The sequence below is a fragment of the Hydra vulgaris genome, chromosome 07, assembly GCF_038396675.1.
Source record: "Hydra vulgaris chromosome 07, alternate assembly HydraT2T_AEP".
In the NCBI taxonomy this organism is placed as follows: domain Eukaryota; kingdom Metazoa; phylum Cnidaria; class Hydrozoa; order Anthoathecata; family Hydridae; genus Hydra; species Hydra vulgaris.
Window position 1 is genome coordinate 29,139,056 of NC_088926.1, and position 25,049 is coordinate 29,164,104.

A 25,049-nucleotide genomic window follows, 5' to 3' on the forward strand; every position below is an offset into this window, starting at 1 on the left:
TGTAATTTATTTGATTCAATTTTGAATAATTTTTAAAAATTCACCTTTCTTTTTAATTAACTTATAACACAAATCATAAAGTTTTTATTTAAAATAAGTATATAGTCTTTATAATATCTTAGTTTTAAAATATTTTAGTTCAATTTTCTTTAACAAATTTCCTATTTTTTTGTTGTTGTTGTTATTAAATCTTTATTTTAAAAAATAAAAATACTTCTTAAAGAATATAAGTATGTTTCAAAACAATTTAAAGTTGCTATATATATTTAATATATTTAATTAAAAAAAAGAAGCACAGAAAAGTGAGGGAAGACCTTGAAAAAATAGAAAGTTATAAAAAACATGACCCCTACTTGAAATTTTCATAAGGTTTTTAGTATATTATAATTTTTAGCTATGATAAAACAAGTTTTCAAATAAAATAAAAAAGTAAAAAAAATCAGTTATCACTTTTTTGCCTTTATATATTGTTGAAATTCAAAGCATTTTTATTTATTTTTATTTTTCACAATTTTTTCTGTTGAAAAAAATTTTTTTTTATTGAATTATAAAGTTGTCACTTCTCTTTTTTACCTTTTGCAAAGTAAACATTCTGACAGTGTAGTCAGTCATTTCACGAACTGAATCAACAGTAACAACAATGTCTTTGTATTGAAGTCCTTTTCCTTCTGGCCAATATTGCTCACACTTTATCTAAAATAAAGAAAAAAAACAACAACAATTTATTTATTTAAACAAAAAAAAAGAAGGGAATTTTTTGTTTTAAGCATAACATATCTGTTTCAAAATGGTTGATTTGATGATTTTAATTGAATTAATTTAAGTATGTTATATACAAATTCAACACAAATAAAAGTGTTTACCCTACTATCTTCAACAAGGTTTGTAAGCATAACTATTATTGAACTTTCTGTTTCCCATATCATTCTCCAAAAGTCAATCACAGTCTCTGGCAATGGACCTAAAACAAAACAGCAGTAAACTTCAAAGAACAACAACAACAAAAATAACGAGTAAATAAATAAATTTATAATATATAAATATTATTATAAATATGTAAATTATATCAAAATATGTAAATTTAAAAGATTATTAAATATCAAAACTGTTAAAAACAAAAACATAAATATTAAAAATAAAATACTTTTAAAAAAATATAAAACCTTGGGTAGCGATAAAAGCCTTTGGTTTTTTATAACCCTGAAAACAAAACATTATCAATAGTAATTTCAATATGCAATTCCATTAAAAAAAATAAAATTAAAATAAAAACAAACAATTTTAATAAAAATTTTAATATACGTATTTAAAACATTAAAAATACATTTTAAATGATTTCAATATATAGATCAATAAAAAAAAAAAACAATAATTTCATTAAAAATCATTAAAAAAAATAAAATTGTATATTAGACACCAGCAATTTCTGGGAATTTATCACTCTAAGCTTTAAGCTGAAATAATTAATTTCCAAAGAAGTAAAAGTTTTTTTAAAACAATTTTTAAATTTAATAGATTTCTTACTTTAAAAATAAGTTTGTGTGGTCAAAGCTCTTCTGAATGTAACTTATTTCAAACTAGAATTTACATAACTTATTTAATTTTTTTTGATGGTTTTATTTATAACTTTTAAATAATTAATATCATGTGTTCAACATGATATTAATTAAAATTTAATTAAAATTAAAACTTAAAAGCACAACAAATTGATATAAAATTTGTTGGTATAAAAGCTGTCCTCGATGGACAGCACTCTTCTTCTTATTCTGTAACTTTAGGGGTTCCTCAAGGTTCTATCCTTGGCCCTAGATTCTTTTTAATTTACATTAAGGATCTTTCAGATATTCTCACATCTAAGGTGGCATTGTTTGCTGATGATACTACCATTTATTCTTGTCACGATAAGAAGCCAACACTCTCTGATTGCTTGAAGGAGGCATTTGAGCTTGAAAAGGATCTCACTTCTGCTACAGCATGGGGCTCACAGAGGCTGGTGAACATTAATTCAGATAACCAATTTTTTTCAGCCAATCGTTATTGCAATAAGATCTTCCTATATTTATGAACAGAAATGTACTCAATGAGTCATCTACCCTTTATCTTCTAGGATTAACTCTTACTTCCGATCTTTCTTGGAAACCATATATCAAATCCATTGCAGAATTAGCATCTGCTAAGGTTGCATCTCTTTATCGAGCTTGACACTTTCTTACTCCGGAATCGTTATTGCAATAAGATCTTCTTATATTTATGAACGGAAATGTACTCAATGAGTCATCTACCCTTTATCTTTTAGGATTAACTCTTACTTCCGATCTTTCTTGGAAACCATATATCAAATCCATTGCAAAATTAGCATCTGCTAAGGTTGCATCTCTTTATCGAGCTTGACACTTTCTTACTCCGGAATCGTTATTGCAATAAGATCTTCTTATATTTATGAACGGAAATGTACTCAATGAGTCATCTACCCTTTATCTTTTAGGATTAACTCTTACTTCCGATCTTTCTTGGAAACCATATATCAAATCCATTGCAAAATTAGCATCTGCTAAGGTTGCATCTCTTTATCGAGCTTGACACTTTCTTACTCCGGATTCTATTCTCTATCTCTATAAATCTCAAATTCGGCCTTGTATGGAATACTGTTGCCATATATGGGGCGGATCTTCTAATGATGCGCTTCCCGCTTTTAGACAAGATGTGAAAACGCATTGTAAACATAGTTGAACCTGCTCTTGCAGCCAACCTCCAACCATAACCATTTTTTCCTCGAGCATCAGTTCTTTGGAATTCGCTTCCCTTATATTGCTTCCTGATTCATATTATTTGCAATCCTTTAAGTCGTCTGTCAATCGTTATCTTGCTCTACAACCTTCATCTTCTTTTTTCCAGTAACTTCCAACTCTAATCAGTGGTTGCTTGCAGCCTTGTTCGAAGCAAAGATGTTTAAAAAAAAAAAAAGAAAAAAATTAATTACGTTCCTTTGAAAGAGCAGAATTAAAAATAAAGTTAAAGTGTGTCTTTCATACACTGGCTAGTTCGCAGCAGTAAAAGCAGTAAAGCTAGATAGTTTTACTGAATCAGTATAACTGAAGCTAATGGAAAATCCATGAAAACAAATGCACTTATTCTAGTATAAGCCAAAAATAAATAAAAATCTTTTAAATCAAAAAAAGAACATGTTGTAATTTAATAATATTTGTTTGAACTAATATGTTTTTTTCTGATTTAGTTCAGTATGTTTACCAAAGTCTTCATGACTTGCTGAACATACTGAAATATGCATTAATGCAAAAGGGTTGTATGAAAATCAGCAAAGTCTTGATGACTTGCTGAACATACTGAAATGTGCATTAATGCAAAAGGGTTGTATGAAAATCATGAATTAAGTTTTGTATGAAATCCTAACCCTTCCCAGCTTTTTTACTTTTTTAAAGTGATTAAGGTATGTTGGTTAAGATTAAGTAAATAATGAAATATATTTTCAAATTATTGGCTTTGTTAAAAAGAATGTCAAATAACAAAAAAATTGTTACAAGGGAAGGAGAGAGATCATGAAAACCCACTTTTTAGTTGCCAACTCTAATAATGTGCTTTTTTTTCTGTTAACTACTCCATAAATTAGACAAAACTCTGATAAATAGTCTTATAACAAAATTATTGTTTTATGTTAAATTCCATTTTGCAGTTAAAAGTTAATGTTTATTTAAAACCACTTTTGATTTAAATGATGGTTGAACACCCTAAAAATATATTTTAATGTTATTTTTTGACAAATATAAGTCCAAATAAAATATAATCGACAAGACTTAAAGTTTTTATACATGTTGCACATGGATGGTTTTATGGTTTAATAAAAATAGTAATTGTTCTTTCAAAAAAAATTTTTTTTAAATCACTGGACTTTATTGTATATTTTTAACTAAAAAAGGAAACAAATACAAAAAAAGAACCTACATCAATATAACTTGCATTGATATATGTTGTACTTGCATCATTATTCAATTCAGACAATATAACTCTTGAGTGATCATCTAAAGAAAATAGTATTTATATTCATAAATTTTAATTTATAAATAAAAATTAAATTTTTTATCTGAATGAATTATATTTAGTAAAAAGTAATTTAAACAAAATAAACAAACTAGTTAAGTTAGTCTTGAAGTGGGTTAGCAACTATATCCTAATCTAGTGAGTTAGCAATAATATTCTAAATCTTTATGCAAAAAAAAAATAATAATAATAAAAAAAAAAAAAAATTAGGAATAAAATACTTATACTTATAAATATTAAGTATAAAAAGATATACTTAAAAGAGACTTCATATTTACTTAAAAGAGACTCCAGTTAGGGTAGATTAGAGTAATATGAGCATACTAAAAGATTTCTAAGTTGTAAGCAGTGAAGTTAAAGTTGCGCATAAATCAGTGGTGCGAAATTTTGATGCTAAAATAGTGAAATTTAGTTTTTTATAAAGAAAAATATGTTAGTTAGAAATCTGTTTCATTTTTGCTCGAAAAACAATGCATAGAAACATTTAGTTTTGACTTTATTTAAAGAGAGCATTTTTATGTAATATGAGCATGCTCAAATTACCCAGCATTTTTTTCATTGAAATAGTTTAAAGTTCTAATTGCAGTGGTTTTAATTGCTTTTTGAATCAAAAATTTTAATATTTTAACAATACTAAATATTTTTCTGTAATTTAAATTTAAAAAAAAATGTAATTTTATTGTTTAAAGGTTTGAGTTAATAAAATTGAAAAAATAACAAACTTTTTTTTCTCTCGTAAAACTAAGTAGTATGTTTCAATAAAAAGTGGCTTAAAACTTGATTTTTCATTGATAAGTTTTGTTGATAATGAATCATTATATTCCAAAAATTATTTATAACTGTTAGGTTGATATTTTTTTACTTAAATAATGTTATTTTTTTGAGCTAATTTAAAGTGCTCATATTACCAAGTGGCCTGGGTAATAAGAGCACTTTTGCTACTTTTTTAAAACCACTGTATTTTTAAGAAATTTTTTTTGAGATAGCAAGTAAGCGAACCCTAAAAATTGTTTATTCACAAAAATTTTTGGTCCAGCATATTTACTTTTGAAAAAACAATTTTTGCTTAAGGTGCTCATAATACCCAAATCTACCCTATACTTAAATAAAACCTTAGATATACTTAAATGAAACCTCAGACATACTTAAAACCTCAGATATATATAAAAGAAACATCAGATATACTTAAATGAAACTGAAGATATACTTAAATAAAGCCTCAAATATACTTAAATGAAACTGAAGGTGTACTTAAATTGAATGAAGATGTACTTTAAATCCTGATTATAGAAAGTATTACACCATTCTACAAAAAAACTCTCTATATAAAAAAAATTTATAACAAAAACTCAACAATTTTTCAAATAGTAATCAAAAATTCTTACATGCTACTATATTGCTGTATCTGTTCTTTGGTTGATTATAAGGCATCTGGCTGTGTTCCCATGTAAAATTATGTGGATATGATTTTAACAGCTGCGAAAAATAAATAAAAAATATATCAAATTAAACTGCAATAATTCTATGTACAGCTCAATTCACTAATTTCACTAAAAGATTTCAATAAATGTTACTATGTGATAAAAGCTATAGTTTTAATTATGCAAATGTAACTATGTATATATAACTATGTGCATTTAGCTCTATGCAGGTGTAACCATGTTTCTTGAACATATATGTATCAACTTTTTCTCTATGAAGTTCTTCAAGGTCTGTAACAAAACTATTTTTTAAAAAATACCTTCTTAACTGTACCAGCCCCCTTAGCTTTATAAAAAGGTAAATACAGGTAAAAAAAAAAGAATAAAACTTTTACACATTATATTTATTTTTTTCATTTTACGTGCTGGCCCATGAAAAATTAAAATATAAGATAGTTCTAATTTTTTATTATCATTAACAGCTTTATGACAGTATTTGTTTTAAATATTTAATCAAACCTCACCAAATGAGATGCAAGATATAATAAAAAAACTAGCAATTTTTCAGGCCATTCTAACAAATTGTCTTTTTATATACATATTTGGTCACCATGGGTATACAAAGTTACTATAAATAGATCATGGTCTACTTATGGTAACTGTAGTAACAAACACAGTTAGTTACCACAGTTACTAAAGATTAATTTTTGGTATAAATTTTAGTTTTATTAATTTGAACATTCATTTCTGTTGAGTGTTAATTGATGAAACAGTGTAAAATATAAAATTTTAATAAGTGATTTTCTACTGATTTATATATAAATATATGTACGCATTTAAATAGCAACTAAATTTAAAATTAGTTTGTGTTCATCACAACAGTTTTCATCATGTAAAAACCAAAATGAAATTTAATTAAAAATTAATGAAAGTTAATTATTTTTAATAAAAATAAAAAATGCCAAAGTTAAATAAAGAAAAAAGGTGTTTAACAACACAAACTAGCAACTATCAAAATAACTCTGTTTACCTCGTATTCTTGTTGAAAACCATGATCACTGTTTGCATGTTGCTGAATGCAGTATTCTTTGAGATAATCTTTCATAATTGGTTTAGTACGTATGCACATATCAATTTCAATATCATCTGTCCGTACATTTTTGTATTTATTCTGTCTTCTACAATAAAAAATATTGCTTATTAATCACTTATATATTAATAATAATGATAGCAATAAAACTTAATAACGTGTATTAGTATTTATATTTTGTAATTATTTTTATAAAAATAATAATGACAATATTCAACAGGTAATCATAAACTTTAGATTTAACAACAGTCAATGAATTCAAGGCCGCCCCGAGGGTGGGTGTCTAGCCCCCCGACACCCACCCTCAAAACCCCCTTTAAAACCATTTTCGGGATGCCCCCTGAATGAAGTTGACAGTATATAAGATATAGTGTAATACATTTACATTTTATTTACTAATTATAAATGTTAAGTTGAACTTCAAATTTATTTTAATTAACATTAAATATTTTTTTTGGTAATTCACCTCCCCTCCTGAGGAGGCTATTTAATTGTGCTTATACCCCTCTATAAACTCTATAACTCGGAAATACAAACCTTGACAAAGAAGGCCGCTGCGCAGAGAAACAAGTTGAGCGCGGCACTGCCAGGGATGTGGTGGGGATTGAACTCAGAACCACTTGCTTGTGAAGCAAGCGCTCTACCACTACAACACTACTGCTTATTTAATTTATTTAATATTATTAAATAAATTAAAATTAATTATTAATAATTTACCACTACAACACTACTGCTTATTTAATTTATTTAATATTATTAAATAAATTAAAATTAATTATTAATAATTTACCACTACAACACTACTGCTTATTTAATTTATTTAATATTATTAAATAAATTAAAATTAATTATTAATAATTTACCACTACAACACTACTGCTTATTTAATTTATTTAATATTATTAAATAAATTAAAATTAATTATTAATAATTTACCACTACAACACTACTGCTTATTTAACAATAATAAAAATAAGTTTTGTAAATAAAAAATAAGCTTATAAGATATATTTAATTTCAAAATATAACTCTATAGTATATTTTAAATTTTTCTATGTTCATTACTTCAATGAAATTTATTTGAATTTTTGATTGACATTTAATGTTTCTGTAATTTTTTTTTTTCATGTTTTGTTTAATAATTGTGATAAAGTTTAATAAATTAAAAAAAATTGTTTAATAAAGTACTTTTCGATAACTCTCAATTCTATGCAGTTTAGAGGACTTTCTGTTTTAAGCACAACTTCCACATCATTATGTTAATACAATTCCATAGTCAGAATAGAATTAGAAATATAAAGTGCTGATTTTTTACAACACCTGCAAATAGTTTGCCAAATCAAAGTTTTTAAGCAAACTTATCATATTTTGTATATTTAAATTTGTTATATGCTTTCCCTTCATATTTGGAAGTATTCATCAGAAATTTGCTGATGACCGTTTTTGAAATATAATTGTTACACTACTTTCAATAGGAGGTTCTTGCACTTTATTTGTGAGTTTCAGAATCGTTCTTGCACCTTATTTGTAAGTTTCAGAACTGTTGGACACTTTTTGATTTGAAAGAATGAAGACCATATTTATTTTGAATTTTTACAACAAAATTATGAGAAAACCTATACTTTGTTGCACGTTTGGGAGGCTTAGATTAATCTTAAAACTGTTAACCAGTTCTCTAACTAGTTTTATATCTTAAAAATTTTTTTCCACCATATTTGCATTTGATTGATTTTGTTTAAAAAAAACATTGAACAACATGAATAATGGTGTAAGGGTGTAAACTTACATAAATAATGGTGTAAGGGTGTATTTGCAACTTACTTGCTATTAAACTCTAGTTTCTTTTTTATGCAAAACTTTTTCTCATAACGTCTTTTTCTTTTTCATTTTTAAAACTAATTTTAAGTTAAATGGGAAAACTAAAAGTTTTTTTGAAACTGCATTATGTTGTAAACAAATTTATAACACAATTAAAAATACAACCAGTGAAAATTAAACATGTTAATTTTGTGTACACCTCTTAGTAGATCTGATTCACAGACTTAGTAGAATCTATATCTATTTTTTTTATTATAAACTCATTAAGATTAAGAGTTACAAGTAGAAAGATAAATTACAAATTAGAAAGGTAAATTACAGATATAGATAAATAAATACAGATAGAGAGATTACAAATTTAACCAATAAAATTGCAGAAAGATTATAAATTTAACCAACAAATTTGCTGAGCAAAATTATCTACAAAAAAAGAAAAAAAATTGTTAAAATTAAATTTCGTGTCACTCTCTCCAACCTATAAAAATTAATACCACGAACCTTAAAGTTGATACCTTGATAGAAATTTAAAGTTGATACCTTTGAATAGAACTTTAAAGTTGATAACCTGATAGAAATTTAAAGTTGATAGCTTGAAAGGCCAGTCAAATCAAGAAAATATATATTCAAATTGATTGGGCAAAAACGATGAAATAATATTTCAAAAATTATTATGAAATAATAATACTTTAAAACAATCACAATAATCACAATATATTAATAAAAGTGTAACAGTCATACTATTTAATCTAGTTAGTTTCAATATTTTCATTTTAATCATTATATACCTTGATACAAGTATAACAATCATAATAAGGGCGGCCAGCAAAACAATGGCTAAGAAACCAATCAAAGCAAACATCCATGGTTTATCTAAGACTGAAAATAGTAGAACAGTTATAATAAAATTTTTCAAAAAAATTCATTGAACAAACTAATTTTGAGATCAACTGATTTGAAAAAAATTTTTGAAAAATAAATTTTTTAATATTAAAGAAAATATATGCACGTAAATGCAACACAATGTTGTTGCCAATCAATCACAAAACTTTTTTTAAATAAAAATTGAATAAAAAATGAAAACGTAAGACAAAAGCATGGATGCCATAAATATAAAAATGGCATCCCTTAAGAACTTAGTGGCAGTAGTGTAATACACAATAAACAAAGAATAATTTACTTGAAGGAGTTTTTTGGGTAGAAACCTTTAGCTCACTATAAGAACCAGTGTATTCATTGTTAGCAGCAACCTAAAATAAGAAAATAGTTATGTTTTTATAGATTTTTTATCAAGATCTTACTCAAATCTTATAAATTTAACAACCAAGAGAAGATATTAATAAACAAAATTAGATTTGAATAAAAAGGATAAAATTTAAATAACCAAAAATATCTTTTATTAGCAAATTAGATTTGACATTAGGACAAGCATAAAATAACCAAGGCAAGAAAAAATCAGCAAAAAGATTATTAGAATAATTATTGGATCAAATCATTATATTTCAACCAATGGCCTGTGGGGTACTATCTCTAATTTTCCTGATTTTTACATATCATTATCTAAACGATATAAATAAGTTAAATGTGCAATTTCAGAGTTCCAAGTGCAACAGTTTAGAAATTATAGCCTTACAAACACTCTCAGGTAGCCATTCCTCGAATGGTAAAAATAGACAACTTTGAAGCCTTATAACTTTTTTCTAACTTTCAATAAGTGGCTCATGCTTTTTAGAACTATTTTCTAGATATTTCTGTCTTAAAAATAGTGATTTTCATTAGCTTGTATCATTTTAGAAAAAAAACTGCAGCTACCTCAACTTTGGAAAAATTCTGAAAAATGCTAAAAAAATGGCAAAATGAAGTTAACCGTAGTATTTTTCTATTTATCAACAAGTCCTTACATGTTAGTTTTCTGATTAGCTACAATTGTCTGCAACAAATGGGCAAAATATAAGCAGCTTGTTATATTTTAGAAAACAGTTTTATTTAAAAATATATAGTCCACTTGACTAAAAAGTCCCATTTTCAGCCATTTGGGGATTTGCTCGTAAATTTTTCTAACACTTTGTTTTGATCTAAGAACTTGTAAAATTCACACTAAAAATACCAGCATTTTTAAATAACCCTATTTTTTAATTATCAACAGTTGAATGTGTTACTAGAAAGCAGTGCCTCTCTAATCTGCCAACTGGCCTATGTGAAGGGTGTAATTAATTATAAGTCATTTCTTAATAAAAAGAAAGATATGGTTGGTTGCCCTCTCCTAAATCTGGTCTTTATAGTAGATAGGGGCACCAATAAAGCGAGCAGTAACTTTTTAGAGACCCCTAATTATGGTTCAAATGAAGGTCTCTAAAAAGATTTAATAAATTAATTTAGAAATTTAGATACCTAATACCTAAACATTTGAATTATTTAAACTGAAACAACAAAGCACATGGGGGATATTTGAAAAACAAGTTTAGATGTTTATCTTTGTTAAAGCAAATTTGATGTCAGAGTTTTTTATTGATAACTTTTTTCAGGAATGCAGAATCTGCATCAGGAATTCAAAGTCTATTTTTGCCCTATTATTTGGTCTGGAATTCCCTAATATGTAAATATTTTTAAATATATATAAAACATTTTAGATCTGGATAAAATTTTTTATAATATATAATTTAGGTAAATAAGTGATACATTAATAGTCACACACGAAATGTCACATGCTTTGCTAAAGCAATTCAAAATTAAACTTCCTTTCATAAAAGTTGCCACGAATGGTCATCATGATAACCTTTTAAAGATAAAATCACTAATGAAAAAAATGTGGTGAACCCGAGAAACTTTCTTTTAAAAACAATTTTTAAAAACTAATTAAACTAAATCATTTATCAAACTGAATCAATGAACTTTTCAAACATTTGATTCATATTGTTCATCTTATATGAATGTAAAATTTGTATAATTGTTTTTTTGAAAAACTACTACCTCCAGCTTGATGGCCACTCCAAAAAACTACTACCTCCAGCTTGATGGCCATTCACGGCGCTGAATGAGTTACAAAAGTACTTTTTTTTAAATTAAAAAAAACTTTAAATAGTTTCTTACTTATCTAAACAATCTTAAACGAGGTGCATCTTATGACATAACCTGTACTCAACTAAAAGACATTAGTTACAGTTTTACTCAGGGAATCCCTTTATTGTTTATTATTTATATAAACAAAATTTACTTATTATCTAGTATTCTAAGTTTCAATCTTTTTGCTGACTTAAGTATTTTATACCCACTCTAACATTACAACAATTTTCACTACTATGAATAGTGTACTAGACAACTTCAATGAATGGATTGAAATCTTTTAAATCTAACACTTGCCTTTAAAGCTTTTGGATATTTTAATAGAAAAAACTAAATTGCTGCAGATATTCTGTATTAAATTCTTTGGCATAATACTTGATAAACAAATTAGCTATTTGACCTAATAGAAAAATCAATCTATTTTTTATTTATGCGTAGCTGGAGTAGTTATTATTTAAAAGACTAAAAATGCTGTCAAATATTTATGAAGACCTTTTCTTTATTGGAGATTATAAATAACAAATAAAACAATCATTACATAATTATAATAACTATCATTCATTGCATAATTATAAGGTAATAAAAAATCTGAACTCTTAATAGCATACCGAGGACTTGTGAAACTCATTTCTTCCGAATAATAGTTAAACTATAATTTTAATCCAAATTTTTAAATGTACTTTAATAAAACATTTACTTGATTATAGCTTATCTCAAACTCTTTTTTATTTTCAAAATATAACACCACCCTTCCTCTGCTTGTTCACACACACTTGTATATCATACATCTTTAATTTTATTTCATGTTATATAATTAACATAAAAAAAAAAAAAAAAAGTAAAAACAAGAAAATTTAAATTTTTAACTTTAAAATACTTGATAAATATTTTTTTGAGAAATATGCAAATGTAGTTTTTTAATTTGATTGAAATTTAAAAAAAGAAAATGTTTATGACATCAACAAGGCTAAATGATAAGACTTTTGTCGTTTACCTGCTCTGGTGATATTGGGAAAACATTTTTTGATACCTTAGCAAACATTGGTTTGGAGTCTGCATGTCAATGTTTGTCATAGAATTAAATCCAACATATGAATAATCCTACATATGCAGGTGAAAAATGGAAGTGGAATTTTGATTGCATCAATTATAGACAGGGGTGTACCCTCCAGTTTTTTCACACTCACCTTGCAGCCAACTGAAATATTTTTTATTTTACAAGGTTTCCCACTATTACAACTGAGGCTAAAAGTAAGGATTTTAGGTAGATTTAAGGAGATATTTCCTAATTTTTAGAGAGATTTGGTTGCGAACGGCAATTTTTTGAAAAAAAAAGTAAGGAGAATTAAGAAGAAAATGGTTACATTAGAAGCAAAAAATTATTTTCTTTTAATAAATTTTTTATATAAACAATAAAATTATTATAAATTATTATATTACTTTACATTTAATATATATAAAGTAATATATTAATTTATAATAATTTTATTGTTTATAAGTTTATATATAAAATTATATTTAAAAATTCGGTTTCTGTTTATATAAAAAACTTCTGTTTATATAAAAAATATATATAATATATATAAATATATATATATATATATATATATATATATATATATATATATATATATATATATATATATATATAAAATAGAAATATTGGTTTATATTTTCTTCTTTCAGGGTGGCCACACTTTTTTTGTCTGAAAAAATTAGGATAATTTAGGAGATTTTACAAGGTTTTTAAGGAGATAAACGGGGAATTTAAAAAAAAAAGAATAAAAATCTTAGGTGATTTTAGGAGGATTTCAAAAATAAAGTGACACTAAAATATTTTCATTTTATTTAAAAGTTGTACAAATGCCTACCTAAGATAAAAAAGATAAAATTAGGGCCTAAACACTGTTATTTGAAATAAACTAACATTTCTACACATACAAAAATATTTCCTTAAAAAATTTCTGCACAAAAATATTACCTTAAAAAATTTCTGCACAAAAAAATTAATTTTATACTTGCATTAGAAATTTAACATTGCACTAAATAGATAACTTTATGACTAAGTAACAAACAATAAATAATCAAATATGAACAATAAAAAATCATTAAAATACTCAGCCAATTTCAAAAATCATTAAAATACTCAGCCAAATTCAAAAATCATTAAAATACTCAGCCGATTTCAAAAATCATTAAAATACTCAGCCAATTTCAAAAATCATTAAAATGCTCAGCCAATTTCAAAAATCATTAAAATACTCAGCCAATTTCAAAAATCATTAAAATACTCAGCCAATTTCAAAAATCAAACTTCATATTTCATATTATCAAATCATAAAAAGAAATAATCAAATCAGTTGTTTTTACTGCTGTAATTTTTTCTAGTAAATCCTGCTTTTTAGTGGCATCCCTCTTTAGTGCATTTAGATTTTAGAATTGTTGACTTTCTATCAATGATTTCTGCTTCTCCGCTTGCAATGCATCTGCATCATATCTAAGCTGATGTAACTTTGTTCATTATAACTAGTGATCTCTTTATTAAAATTTTTCAGTTTAGTATCACAGTCAGTTTTTAAGGCCTTCATGGACTTCTCTTTTGGACTGCTAAAGTATAGTTTTTGTGCATCCTTGACATCTCCAATAACTGTCATAGCCAATTGAGATGATTTTTATATTTTCACTGCACATGTGGTCATGTGCAATTCTCTGCGCAACAAGAGTATCAGTTAGCACGTTATCATCCAGAGGTTGGTCATTTATACTAAATCCAAGCTCTACTTGTGCTTAGCCATGGGACAATAATAGTAACAATTGGTAAATTTTCATTAACTCCTTGAGTCTTGAAGCATCTGTAATTGAACTAAAAAAGAATCTAATCTATCACCTTTTTTTTTGAATCCAAGAAATTTCTCCTGGTTCACTTTTACAACAGTAGTTAAAAATTGTGAATACTGCAATTTGGCTTGATCAGCAGCTGAAGATGATACCTTTTTATAAGCAACTAATTTCAGCAACAACTTGTCAAATAATTCCACCATGTATAAAGGTGATAAACACATTAAGTATCTGGTAAAAAATGTGTTTAGCAAACTTTTTTTAACCATATGTTTACACATTGTAACTAAAAACTGTTGAACTTCTGTTTTAAATTACATATTTGTGCATTAGTAACTTTTTCAGAATAATCAGATAGTAAGATATTTGATTAAAGATAGGAGATTAAGTGTTAATTAAAGACTCAAAAACCATGATTATGATAGTATGAAAAATAATGGGATGGTAAATCAGATCTCTCTCTAGAGTTTTTGCAAATAAGGATAACAGATGCCACTTTCCAGCAGGCTAGAAAACAAGACTAAGCACTTGTTAAATAGTTTTGAAAGACAACAGCTCCGAAAGACTATAATAGAAATGTTTTCTGAACCACAACCTGTAGAAGAGTTGAAGCAGAAAACCATTTTGGACTCCAGGTCAGGTCAGGTTCAAGATTATCACTACCACCATACTACTGGTATATGTAACCCAGTACTACCTGCTACATGCCTTGTTGCCTTGTAAGGTTTGCTTTGTTAGGCAGAAGCTAGGAGAAACAAACTCCCACTTGAAAATCCCCTGCCTTGAGGTTCTTGGTTAAGTAAAGGCTGGTGATGGTGTCTTGATAAATTACTCATCTTAGGAAGATGATAACTGCATCCAGCTACTGTTTTGTAGAAGGCCTCTTTTGCAAAGACTTAAAGGGTAAGCAGAATAATTCTACTAACCAGCCTTGAACCCCTTTTTCATCTTTTTTGCTGGCGTAAACGTAAACCTATGTTAAATTGTTTCCTGTCTAGGATGATGAATGCTTAATCTTCTCGATTGATTTATGTGGACTGGACAATGCGCTTTTGGTGCGCATTGTCCAGTCCACATAAGGAAACCTAAATTAGGACTTTAGATTAATTAACTGGACTGAGAAAACAACATAGCTCATTGCTTAGGAGGCCGTGCTCCAGCTACGAATAAATCAAATCTTTTTAAACTTAAATCATTCCAAAAGTAACCTAAAATATAAAACATAAAAAACCAGTATTTTAGGATCATCGCCCTATTTACTACTACCCTAAAGCTGACTGACATTCTTTTTGTGATTTTCTTTGTGATGATGCTTGGGCTGATGTCTTTTCTCTCTCAGCTAATAAATACCCTTCCTACGCAACCTCCTGTAATCAGGCAGGATTAGAAGCTTTTATTCCTTCTTGCCAGTTCCAAGTCATTCTACTCCATGGTTTTTCACCTTCTTGTGCAGCTGCTATATCTAACAGTAATCATTTTATAAATCTTTTTCAAAAGAACAACTTTTTTGAGAACAAACGGCTATGTATTATTGCAAAAAATTATGTAAAAAGGTGATGTCTGATGCTAAGCTCAATTATTTTCAGTTCACTAAATCTTGTATTTTATCTTATAAATTAGGCTTCAACAAGTCATTAACAAAATCCATTCTCTTCCTTCCATTCCAATTAAACAGGTTAACCCATTGTTAGACATTCAAATCACTCCAGCTTCTGTTGCTAAAGTCATATCTCAATTAAACTATTTTATGACTTGTAATCCAGACAACATTCCTGTCATAATCTTATTAAAGTCTTACATAATTGTTGTACAGAACTTTAGTTCTCTCTTAACTTTTAAGGTTTTTAGCTCTTCAATCATCAAAATGAAGACAACAATTAAATGTAAAAACTCTTTAAGGCTCATAACAATACTGAATTTTTCAAATAACCAAAACTTAAGTATTTTGTCAGTAAAAAAATTATTCCAACATTCAAGTAACTCTCTTTAGTTCTTTCTAAACTATTTAACTGGTGCTTCAATGACTCTTGCTTTCTTGCCTGCTGGAAAATGGCATCTGTTGTTCCAATTTTCAAAAACTCCAGATGACATTTTAACCCTTCTAGTTATTGTCTAATCAGTCTTCATTCTGTTATTAGCAAGGTCTTTGATAACAAACTTTTTAGCTGAGACACATTCAAAAAATCAAAAAACATTTATTAGTTTTGAAATTCATAAATTAAATAAGACAACTATTTAAAGAATAAAAAACCAAAAATTAAATACTTTTTTTTATTAAACAACTTATTAATAATTATTTATTATAAAAAACATTTATTAAAAAAAATTTTAAACTTATTTTAAAAAATTTAAAATTTATTAAAACAAATTTATTAACTTATTAAAAAAATTCAAAGCTATTAGTAACTAAACTACTTTTAAAAATTTTGGTTGTGATTTTTTAATATCATAAAGTTGTATTGTGCAACATGTAAACAATACTTTTTTACAACCATTGCATTATTATAAAATAATAACTTGAAAAATGCTTTTTGGTTTAAAATACAAAATGTTGCGACTTTTTTTTAAAGTAAATATAATGCATATTAACTTGAAAAATAAGAATATATTTAATTTACTTTTCAATAAAAATTAAACTTTTGTCAAGTTTTTCAAAATGCTAACTAACTTACACAGTGCAAACACACACAACACACAATATAGCTATTAAAATTAAAAACAAAGAAATAACCTTCACAATATATTGAGTTTCACTTTTTAGCTGTGTTATATCAAGAATGGTTTTTTCTTCTGAGTTTTCTAGCAGATCAGAAACAGGATGCTGGATTGTTTTAACTAACTCATTGTTACTAGAAAATAAATTAACTTCATAAAACAATATATCTCCATTAACATGTTCAGGTGGAGACCATGATAATGTAATTGAATTGTGACTTGATGTAGTCATGGTTAAACCAACAGGTGGAGTTGCTTCTAAATATTTTAAAACAATATACACTTTTATACCTTGCACAAGCAAAAAACATACACATAAATACACAATGTTTTTAAAAGTATACTTTTTTTTTTGTGTGACTTAATTGTTTTACTTTAATGCATTTTCAGTTTCTTTTTTGTAAAGTTTTTTAGTTAATACTATTCCTTTTTTTAACATGTAACATATTTTGATACTTGTTATTTCTACTGTTGCTATAAAAAAATAATTGTGATTGTTATCATATTGTTATTGTTAAAATATTATTATATAATATAATAATAAAAATAATGATAAAAATTGTAAGTATAAAAACAAATTCAATTTATATGTGTTATTTTTATTCTTATAACTATTTTTCTTTTAAATAATTATCATTAATTATCATTAATTATCATTAATTATCATTAGAAATTTACTTCATTTTTTCATAATTTTTGTTAGAAGTTTTCATATTTTAGATTAATTTTGTTAATATTGACTCTTTATTTATTATTATTATGTTTTTATCATTATTTTGTTTATATTTTTTGTTATTAAATATTAAATTTTACATTTATATTGAACTGCAACAATTAACAACTTTTTCAGATTGCTTGATTGCGATGATGAATCAAAAGAAAAAAGAGTTAAAGAACTATTTTAAAATATTTGCTTAGCTAGATTAGTTAGATTAGTTGAACAACCAAAAAAGTCAAAACAAAATAAAAAGTTAAAACATAATAAAAAAAACCTTATATAAATTTTAAACAAGATTTTAACTATTAAGTTCTTATATTAGGTGTGGTTATACTAGGTGTGCTTATATTAAGTCTGCTTATATTAGGTCTGCTTTGCCTAAACTGGCTGAAATTAGAGCGTAAAACTTTTTTGAAAAAGATTGCACCTCCCCAGTGTGCATAAGATATGTTTAAGATGTCTAGAACACATATTATTTTGTTTTTTAGATGACTAAAACATATCCTGTGCCTACTGGGTCAGATCCTATATGAATAATTATTAAACTTTAGAATAAAATCAAGTTATATTTTAGGGCAAACTTTAGTGATGCAATTTTTCTTTTAGAAAATTATAAAATTTTTGATTTTCATTTTTATCATATATTATAGAATTCAGGCTTAATAAAACAGTCAATAAAGTCATATATTATAGAATTCAGGCTTAATAAAACAGTCAATAAAGTCATATATTATAGAATTCAGGCTTAACAAAACAGTCAATAAAGTCATATATTATAGAATTCAGGCTTAATAAAACAGTCAATAAATAAGTCAATCTTAAAACAACATTTTCTAATAAGTTTATTTAAAATTTCAAAAGTAACTTCAATTAATAAGTTAACACAGTAATATAAAAACATACTTACTGCCTGGTTTTGTTGGTATTAATGTTGCGGATGATTCACCCCAACCTCCCCCAGTTTTTTCTTGAACTTCAAACTTATACTGACTGTATGAATCTAACTTTTGAAGAATAAGATGACGACGGCTTGATTTAGCATCATCAATTGTACCATTCTCAGTGTTCTTTTTAGAAAAGTACATTTCACGCTTACACAAACTTTTTTTGCATATACCTATTTTCCAAAAACTAATTAGATATTCTGTTAGGATTCCATTAATAAATCTTGGAGGATACCACTTTATAATAACTTTTGGTGTAAATTTATCATCCTCGTTGACCTCTGATGAATATTCGAGATTTTGTGGAGCAGAAGGTACTTGTTAAAACAACAACAAACAAAAATATTATGTTAATTATACTGAGAAACATAAATATACCATACATGAACAAATATAAATATATCTTACATGATCATATACATAAATACATCATACATGAACATTTTATTTTAAAAATTTTTGTTGTTCTACAATTAAAAATTAAACTATATTTATCTAAATATTATTACTACAACGTTTAACACTGTTTCCCTTTCATTTTCAAAGTAGTTTTAATAGGTTACTGGGCTTTTCTGAACTCGAAAAATTGCGTTCCGAAAATGCGGTTATTCAGAAAGATCTACCGAACAAGTTGAAACTTTTTACTTTTTCAAATTTAATTATTATTTATTAGTGTAGAAATATTAGATGAATTATAATAGAAACATAATATAATAGAAGTAAATACAGAAAATAGTTTAGCATTTTATATATTACATTTTTATTAGATAAAAAGTAAAAAGGATCACCCCTTTTAATTTTTAAAATTGTTTACATTTTGTTTGTTTTAGCTTTTTCTTATAATTGATTTGTTTTTATACTTTTATATTTAGGAAAATAGAGGGAATGGATGAGGCCTACTTTTTATGCACTTTTTTGCACTAAAAAATACTAATACTTCATAAAAGTGTTTATTACTACTTTTTAATTAATTTTTATTTTAAAAAAGTATTAATATAACTCAATATACATTAAACGCTATCATTATATATTGAATACTATTATAATATAATAATAAATAAAACAAAATAAAACCAGCCTTGCTTATTTTATTAGGTTGATTATTATTTTATTGACATTTTTAACTTTTTTTGTTCATTTTTAGAAATTTAAAAATAAATTGAAATTTTGAGCCAATATGCAGTGGTCAGAAATACTTGAAAATGCGAAATAATTCAAAAATACTAATTTTTAAAAACAAACTCAACTTTTATGACTTAATAATTTTCAAACCTTCAAGAAAGTTTAGTGAACTGAATTATTACATATATATATACAATGAATTATTACATTTCATTCCATTAAAGGAGCAAGGGTAGAAAAATAATTATAGAAACTGAAAAATATCAAATATTTTCACTGTTTAAGGCTAAATTTTTAAATATGTTGACTCCAGTTTTACAAATTTGGAGATAATTTGCAGCAAGATTATTCTTAAAAGAAGCTCAGTGTAAAGGGATTAACTTGAAAGTTTACAGAGAGTAAAGAATGCCAGGGATTAAATTGAAATGCTTTAAAACCATACTCCCTTATGTCCCCCTTTCAAAGTTAAAACAATTTGTTCACAATCCTGAATTGCGCAGCAAATTTACCTATGTTGCCGTATTTTTTTTGCGGTCAAATTTTCACAAAAAAATTAAAAAGTAAGATAAAAATTTGCAAGGACATAACTTTTGATTAAGATATTGAACAAAAAAAGTTGTGTACACAAAAAAAGTTGGGTACTATTGTCCAAAATTGTTTTTAAAAATGCAAAACTTTGGAAAACATTTCATAAAAATGAAAATGTTAATTGCATAGCTTAAATTTTACGTTTTCCAATGAATACCCATTGGTATTCATTGGAAAGCTTAATATACGAGCTTTGCATAATAGTAAAAATAATTTTGCATAAGGTAAAAATAATTTTGTTTACTGGTAACATAACAAAACCAGTTTTTATGGTTATTTGTGTTATACCTATTTTGTGTTTTAATGTTATTTTTGTCATTATTAACAATCATTAACAGTAACTTTTCTTATGGTCATAAATATTTGTTGCGTGTCTCTTACTTTTTTTAATAAGCTGCTTTAGAAACACTTTCTTTCTCTCTCCCCTCTCTCTTAAATGAAAGTTAAATGAAAATTAATAAAAGGAGCATTAATGAAACTTATGTAATTACTGAGCTCTGACATATTTATTAATACCACAATTAATAATGACCATGTATGAGAAATACTTTTGAGTTGCTTGCAATTTTATTATATAAATGTTCAAATTGTTTAACTATAAGTGTACTTCGATTGTTCAAACATTGCAATAAATAAAATCCCTTTAGCTCAAATATTTTAGTTAATAAAATATCTTACCAAGTTCTAGTGTTATTTGACAGCACCAAGCAATGCTATTAGTTTGTGTTTTTTAGCCTTTTTTAATTATTTTAGAGACACAAAGTAATGTCTGTAATGAGAGCTTAAAAATATTCAATGCGCGCTATTGTTACTGTGTTTTGTGTTGATAGAGCTAAGCTGATAAAATTATTTTTTTTATTCTCGATGTTTTCTTATATATTATTATAATTATAATTCTATTAACAATAAAATGCAATTAAAACTTTTGTAATTAAAAAATATAACTTTTTATTTTATTTCTTTTTTTAAGGTATTGGCAGGCTTTACTTGACTTTCCTCTTCTGGTACCTGCTGTGTTGCAACAGATTTTAAAAAGAACTAGATTTTAAAAAGAACAGATTTTAAAAAGAACTCAGCTATACTTGACTTTCCTCCTACATTAACATCAATTAAGTTCTTTTAAAAATAACTTTTTTGTTGTTAACTATAAGCAATGACTGATACGATGAATGATGACACTGCTGACACTGCTGACACTGTTAACTATAAGCAATGACTGATACAATGAATGATGACACTGCTGACTGCTGACACTGTTAACTATAAGCAATGACTGATACAATGAATGATGAACTTAAAATAACATTTATAGACAAATTTGTATTTAATTAAATTTTTTTAAATGATATATCAAGTTTTATTGTAATTAATGATTTAATCACTAATAACCCTATTGCAGGTTGCTTACTGCTAGTAATTACAAACACATATAATCAAAAGCACAAGAGAGTTAATTTTTTTTAATCAACAAATGTTAAGTAAACAAACAATAATAGTATTTAAAATATAATTTATAATATACATTAAACAATAAAACTTTCAAATTTTTGTAGTTTTATTCTGTAATAAACAAAAAAAATTTTAATTTTACCTAGAAAAAAAAACCTTAGTTGGTTATTCCATATGAAATCACCTTGCTTTTCAAAAGTACCCTAGAGTACCACCTCAGTATTGCTTCAAATTTTGACCACCCAAAGGTTTTATGGAAGAAAAAAAACACAATCACGAAGACTTCAGCTTGATTGACCAAACTGTTTAATGGTTATGATTGAATCAATATTAACCAAAATCAGAAAAATTTTGAGTATATGGAACTTACAGCAGATTTTTTTGATTTTTGACAGACCAAAATTTAGTAATGAAAAAAAGTAGATCACCTGAAATTTTGCAGGTGTTTTTAACTGATTTTAAACAGTTTAAGTACCTCAAAGTTGCTAAATAATGCAATATTAAGAAAAACATTAAAAACTTTTATAAGCTATATGCTAAGAACCTTTATGAGCTGTATATAGGTATTGAACAGTTCAATACCTACACACAACAGTGCGATTTATTTTTGTTACTTTTGCGTACTTAGTGTATAAACAGCTCATGTGAAAATTGAAATTTTACATTACAAGTTAATTTAAAATTTGCAGCAGCCTGTTTAAATATCTCTTTCTTAAAAAAAATAAACTACATACACTTTGCAAGTATAGAAAATAGTGTAAACAGTTAAAATAAATTATGAAACTTTTTACTGTAGAGGTTCTAAATATAGACAAGCAACAAAAGATTAAAAGACCTATACTTTATCTTAAAACATGTAAGTAGCCTTAGATGTACATTGTAGCCTTAGATATACAGTTCTATTTTTTCAAGTATGTATTTGTTTAAACTTATGCATGTATAGATTTTATAATATAATTTACATGATTATAACTTAAGTGTAAAACTTTATTATTGTATTTAGCAGGTTCTTTTTAATTATAATTTAACATGTTTAACTCTTTGTTTTAATTGAATATTGTTTATTTTTATTGATTAGTAAAAAATGATACAGAAATGTTGTGTGGGTAATGTTTTGAATGAAGATTGTGACAAAATGCTTTATTGAAATAGAAAGAATAAAGCTAAAAGATTTTGTGAACACTGATGTTTTAACTCAAAAGTTAGGATAACACTTTTAAACCAAATAAAAAGATATATTTTTGCCATATTACTATAATAATATAATAGAGAATTGTGTAAATCTAACGTTTCAACAGCACGTCAACTTAACATCAAACCTAGTCAAAAACTTTACATTAACTGTTTGAATGAACTCAAATTTGAACAGATTACAGAAAGTGTTATTCAATATAAAGTTGATAATTATTATAGTTGTTCAGACCTTTATAAGAAAGCTTTAAATAAGAGTGTGTCTTTATAGGAAATATCTTCTTTCAAAAATTTAAGCTAATGTGAATAAATATAAGTATGGTGCGAAGCATTCTCATAACACCACCAACTACATAAATTATAATTTAACAAAAGCAATACTTTATCATTTTATGTTTGTTGATTTTAAATATTAATAACATGATTTTAGGGTTTATATGAATATTGGTTTATCTGTGCATATATATCTATATATATTTGTTTTGAAGTAAGTTAAACTTTTGTATTTAATGAATATTTATGGTTACTTTTTTATATATGTTGCTTGTGTGTTCTGTTTGTTTCAGGTATACTTTAACGATTAAAAATTACTGTTGGCTCTGATTTGTGTACATTTATATAAAAAGTTTTTTCAATAGAAATGTTTCATATTTCTCTGTGGAATTTCATTTTTCAGTCTAGTTCAAGCAACTGCATTAAGTATAACAAAACTTAAATTTCAACTGATTACAGAAAAGGTAAATATAAATTTGATATTGAACAGAATTATAGTTGTTCAGACCTTCATTAAACAATTTTAAATAAGAGTGTGTCTTTATAGAGAATATCTCCACTCAAAAATAGTAAAACGTGTCAAATTAAGATATGGAAAGAAAATAAAAGTTGAAAAAACTGGAAAAAAGTGTGACAAACCTAATAGCATCAGTGTTGGATTTAGACCATTGCACATTAACTTTGCTTTCTTTTTGGAGTTTAATAATTAAATTGATAGAATATGGTTTTTAAGTGTTGTGTCACTGGATGCAGAGGTAACTACCATATTACAAAGTCTGTGATTATATTATATAGTCTTTTTTCAAAAAAAAAAATTTGGATGAACAAAAAAGATGGATATGATAAAATGAAAAAATGGAAGTGCTATACCAAGACATAATACTCCAGATAGCCAAAATAGATTTATTTGGAAAATCATTGCCTTAAAGACAATAAAAAAAGTTTTCGTTTACGGAAAGTTAAAAACAAAACATCCACTATCTGTATTTTCTTGTGTAAATTAAATTTAAATTCTGACTCCACAAGCACCATCAAGACCAACTACTAAATCATTGTCATCTTCAAGTGTGCTTAATAAAATTAAGGATTTTGTGAAAGCAGGTTTTTTAGATAAAACAATATTTAAAACTATATCTTTTTTAATAATATCAAATATCTATGAAAAATGATTACATTTTCAGTCTGCTGATATATTGGACAACATTGGATGTTCCAAAGTTTATTTTAAAAATAAAAAATGATTACACCCTTAGATAATCATTTATCACTATGAAGTTAAGTGCACCATAAAAATTTTTCTTACAAACATGAATATTATTGTATGTGTTATTTATCTCCATAGTGCAATACACTATCTGAATTCTTTACTAATTGATTACAAAAAAAGTAATATTACTAAACAGATAATTAAGTATGAACTCATTAATATATATTGTTAATGCTAATATTATTTATATAAAAATATTCTCTTGATTAATTGTCAATTGAGTACTTTTCATTGTTAAGAAATCTTTACTCTTGATAAAGTAAAAACTTTGAACAACCAAATCACTGATGACAAAACCAAGTATATATCTGATGACAAAACCAAATATATCACTGATGACAAAACCAAGTATATCATTGGTGACAAAACCAAGTATATCACTGATGATAAAACCAAGTATATCATTGATGACAAAACCAAGTACACTGATGATAAAACTAAGTATATCACTGAAGACAAAACTGATTTCTAAAGTTTGAAATTGTTGGAGATGATAATT

At 25.8% G+C, this 25,049-nt stretch overlaps 1 protein-coding gene across 1 annotated transcript in view; it reads right to left on the reverse strand.

Annotated features, from left to right (window-relative positions):
• The window catches only part of LOC100208822 (receptor-type tyrosine-protein phosphatase alpha), a 65,318-nt gene that overhangs the window by 16,276 nt on the left and 23,993 nt on the right, over positions 1-25,049 (reverse strand). Inside the window, exons 6-15 of the mRNA XM_065801577.1 lie at positions 18,624-18,977; positions 17,015-17,256; positions 9,563-9,632; positions 9,171-9,261; positions 6,508-6,655; positions 5,442-5,532; positions 3,961-4,037; positions 1,164-1,200; positions 864-961; positions 574-693 (exon numbers count right to left, since the gene is read on the reverse strand). Of these exons, the coding sequence (XP_065657649.1) occupies positions 574-693; positions 864-961; positions 1,164-1,200; positions 3,961-4,037; positions 5,442-5,532; positions 6,508-6,655; positions 9,171-9,261; positions 9,563-9,632; positions 17,015-17,256; positions 18,624-18,977 (1,328 nt within the window). The remainder of the gene's footprint in view (positions 1-573; positions 694-863; positions 962-1,163; positions 1,201-3,960; positions 4,038-5,441; positions 5,533-6,507; positions 6,656-9,170; positions 9,262-9,562; positions 9,633-17,014; positions 17,257-18,623; positions 18,978-25,049) is intronic.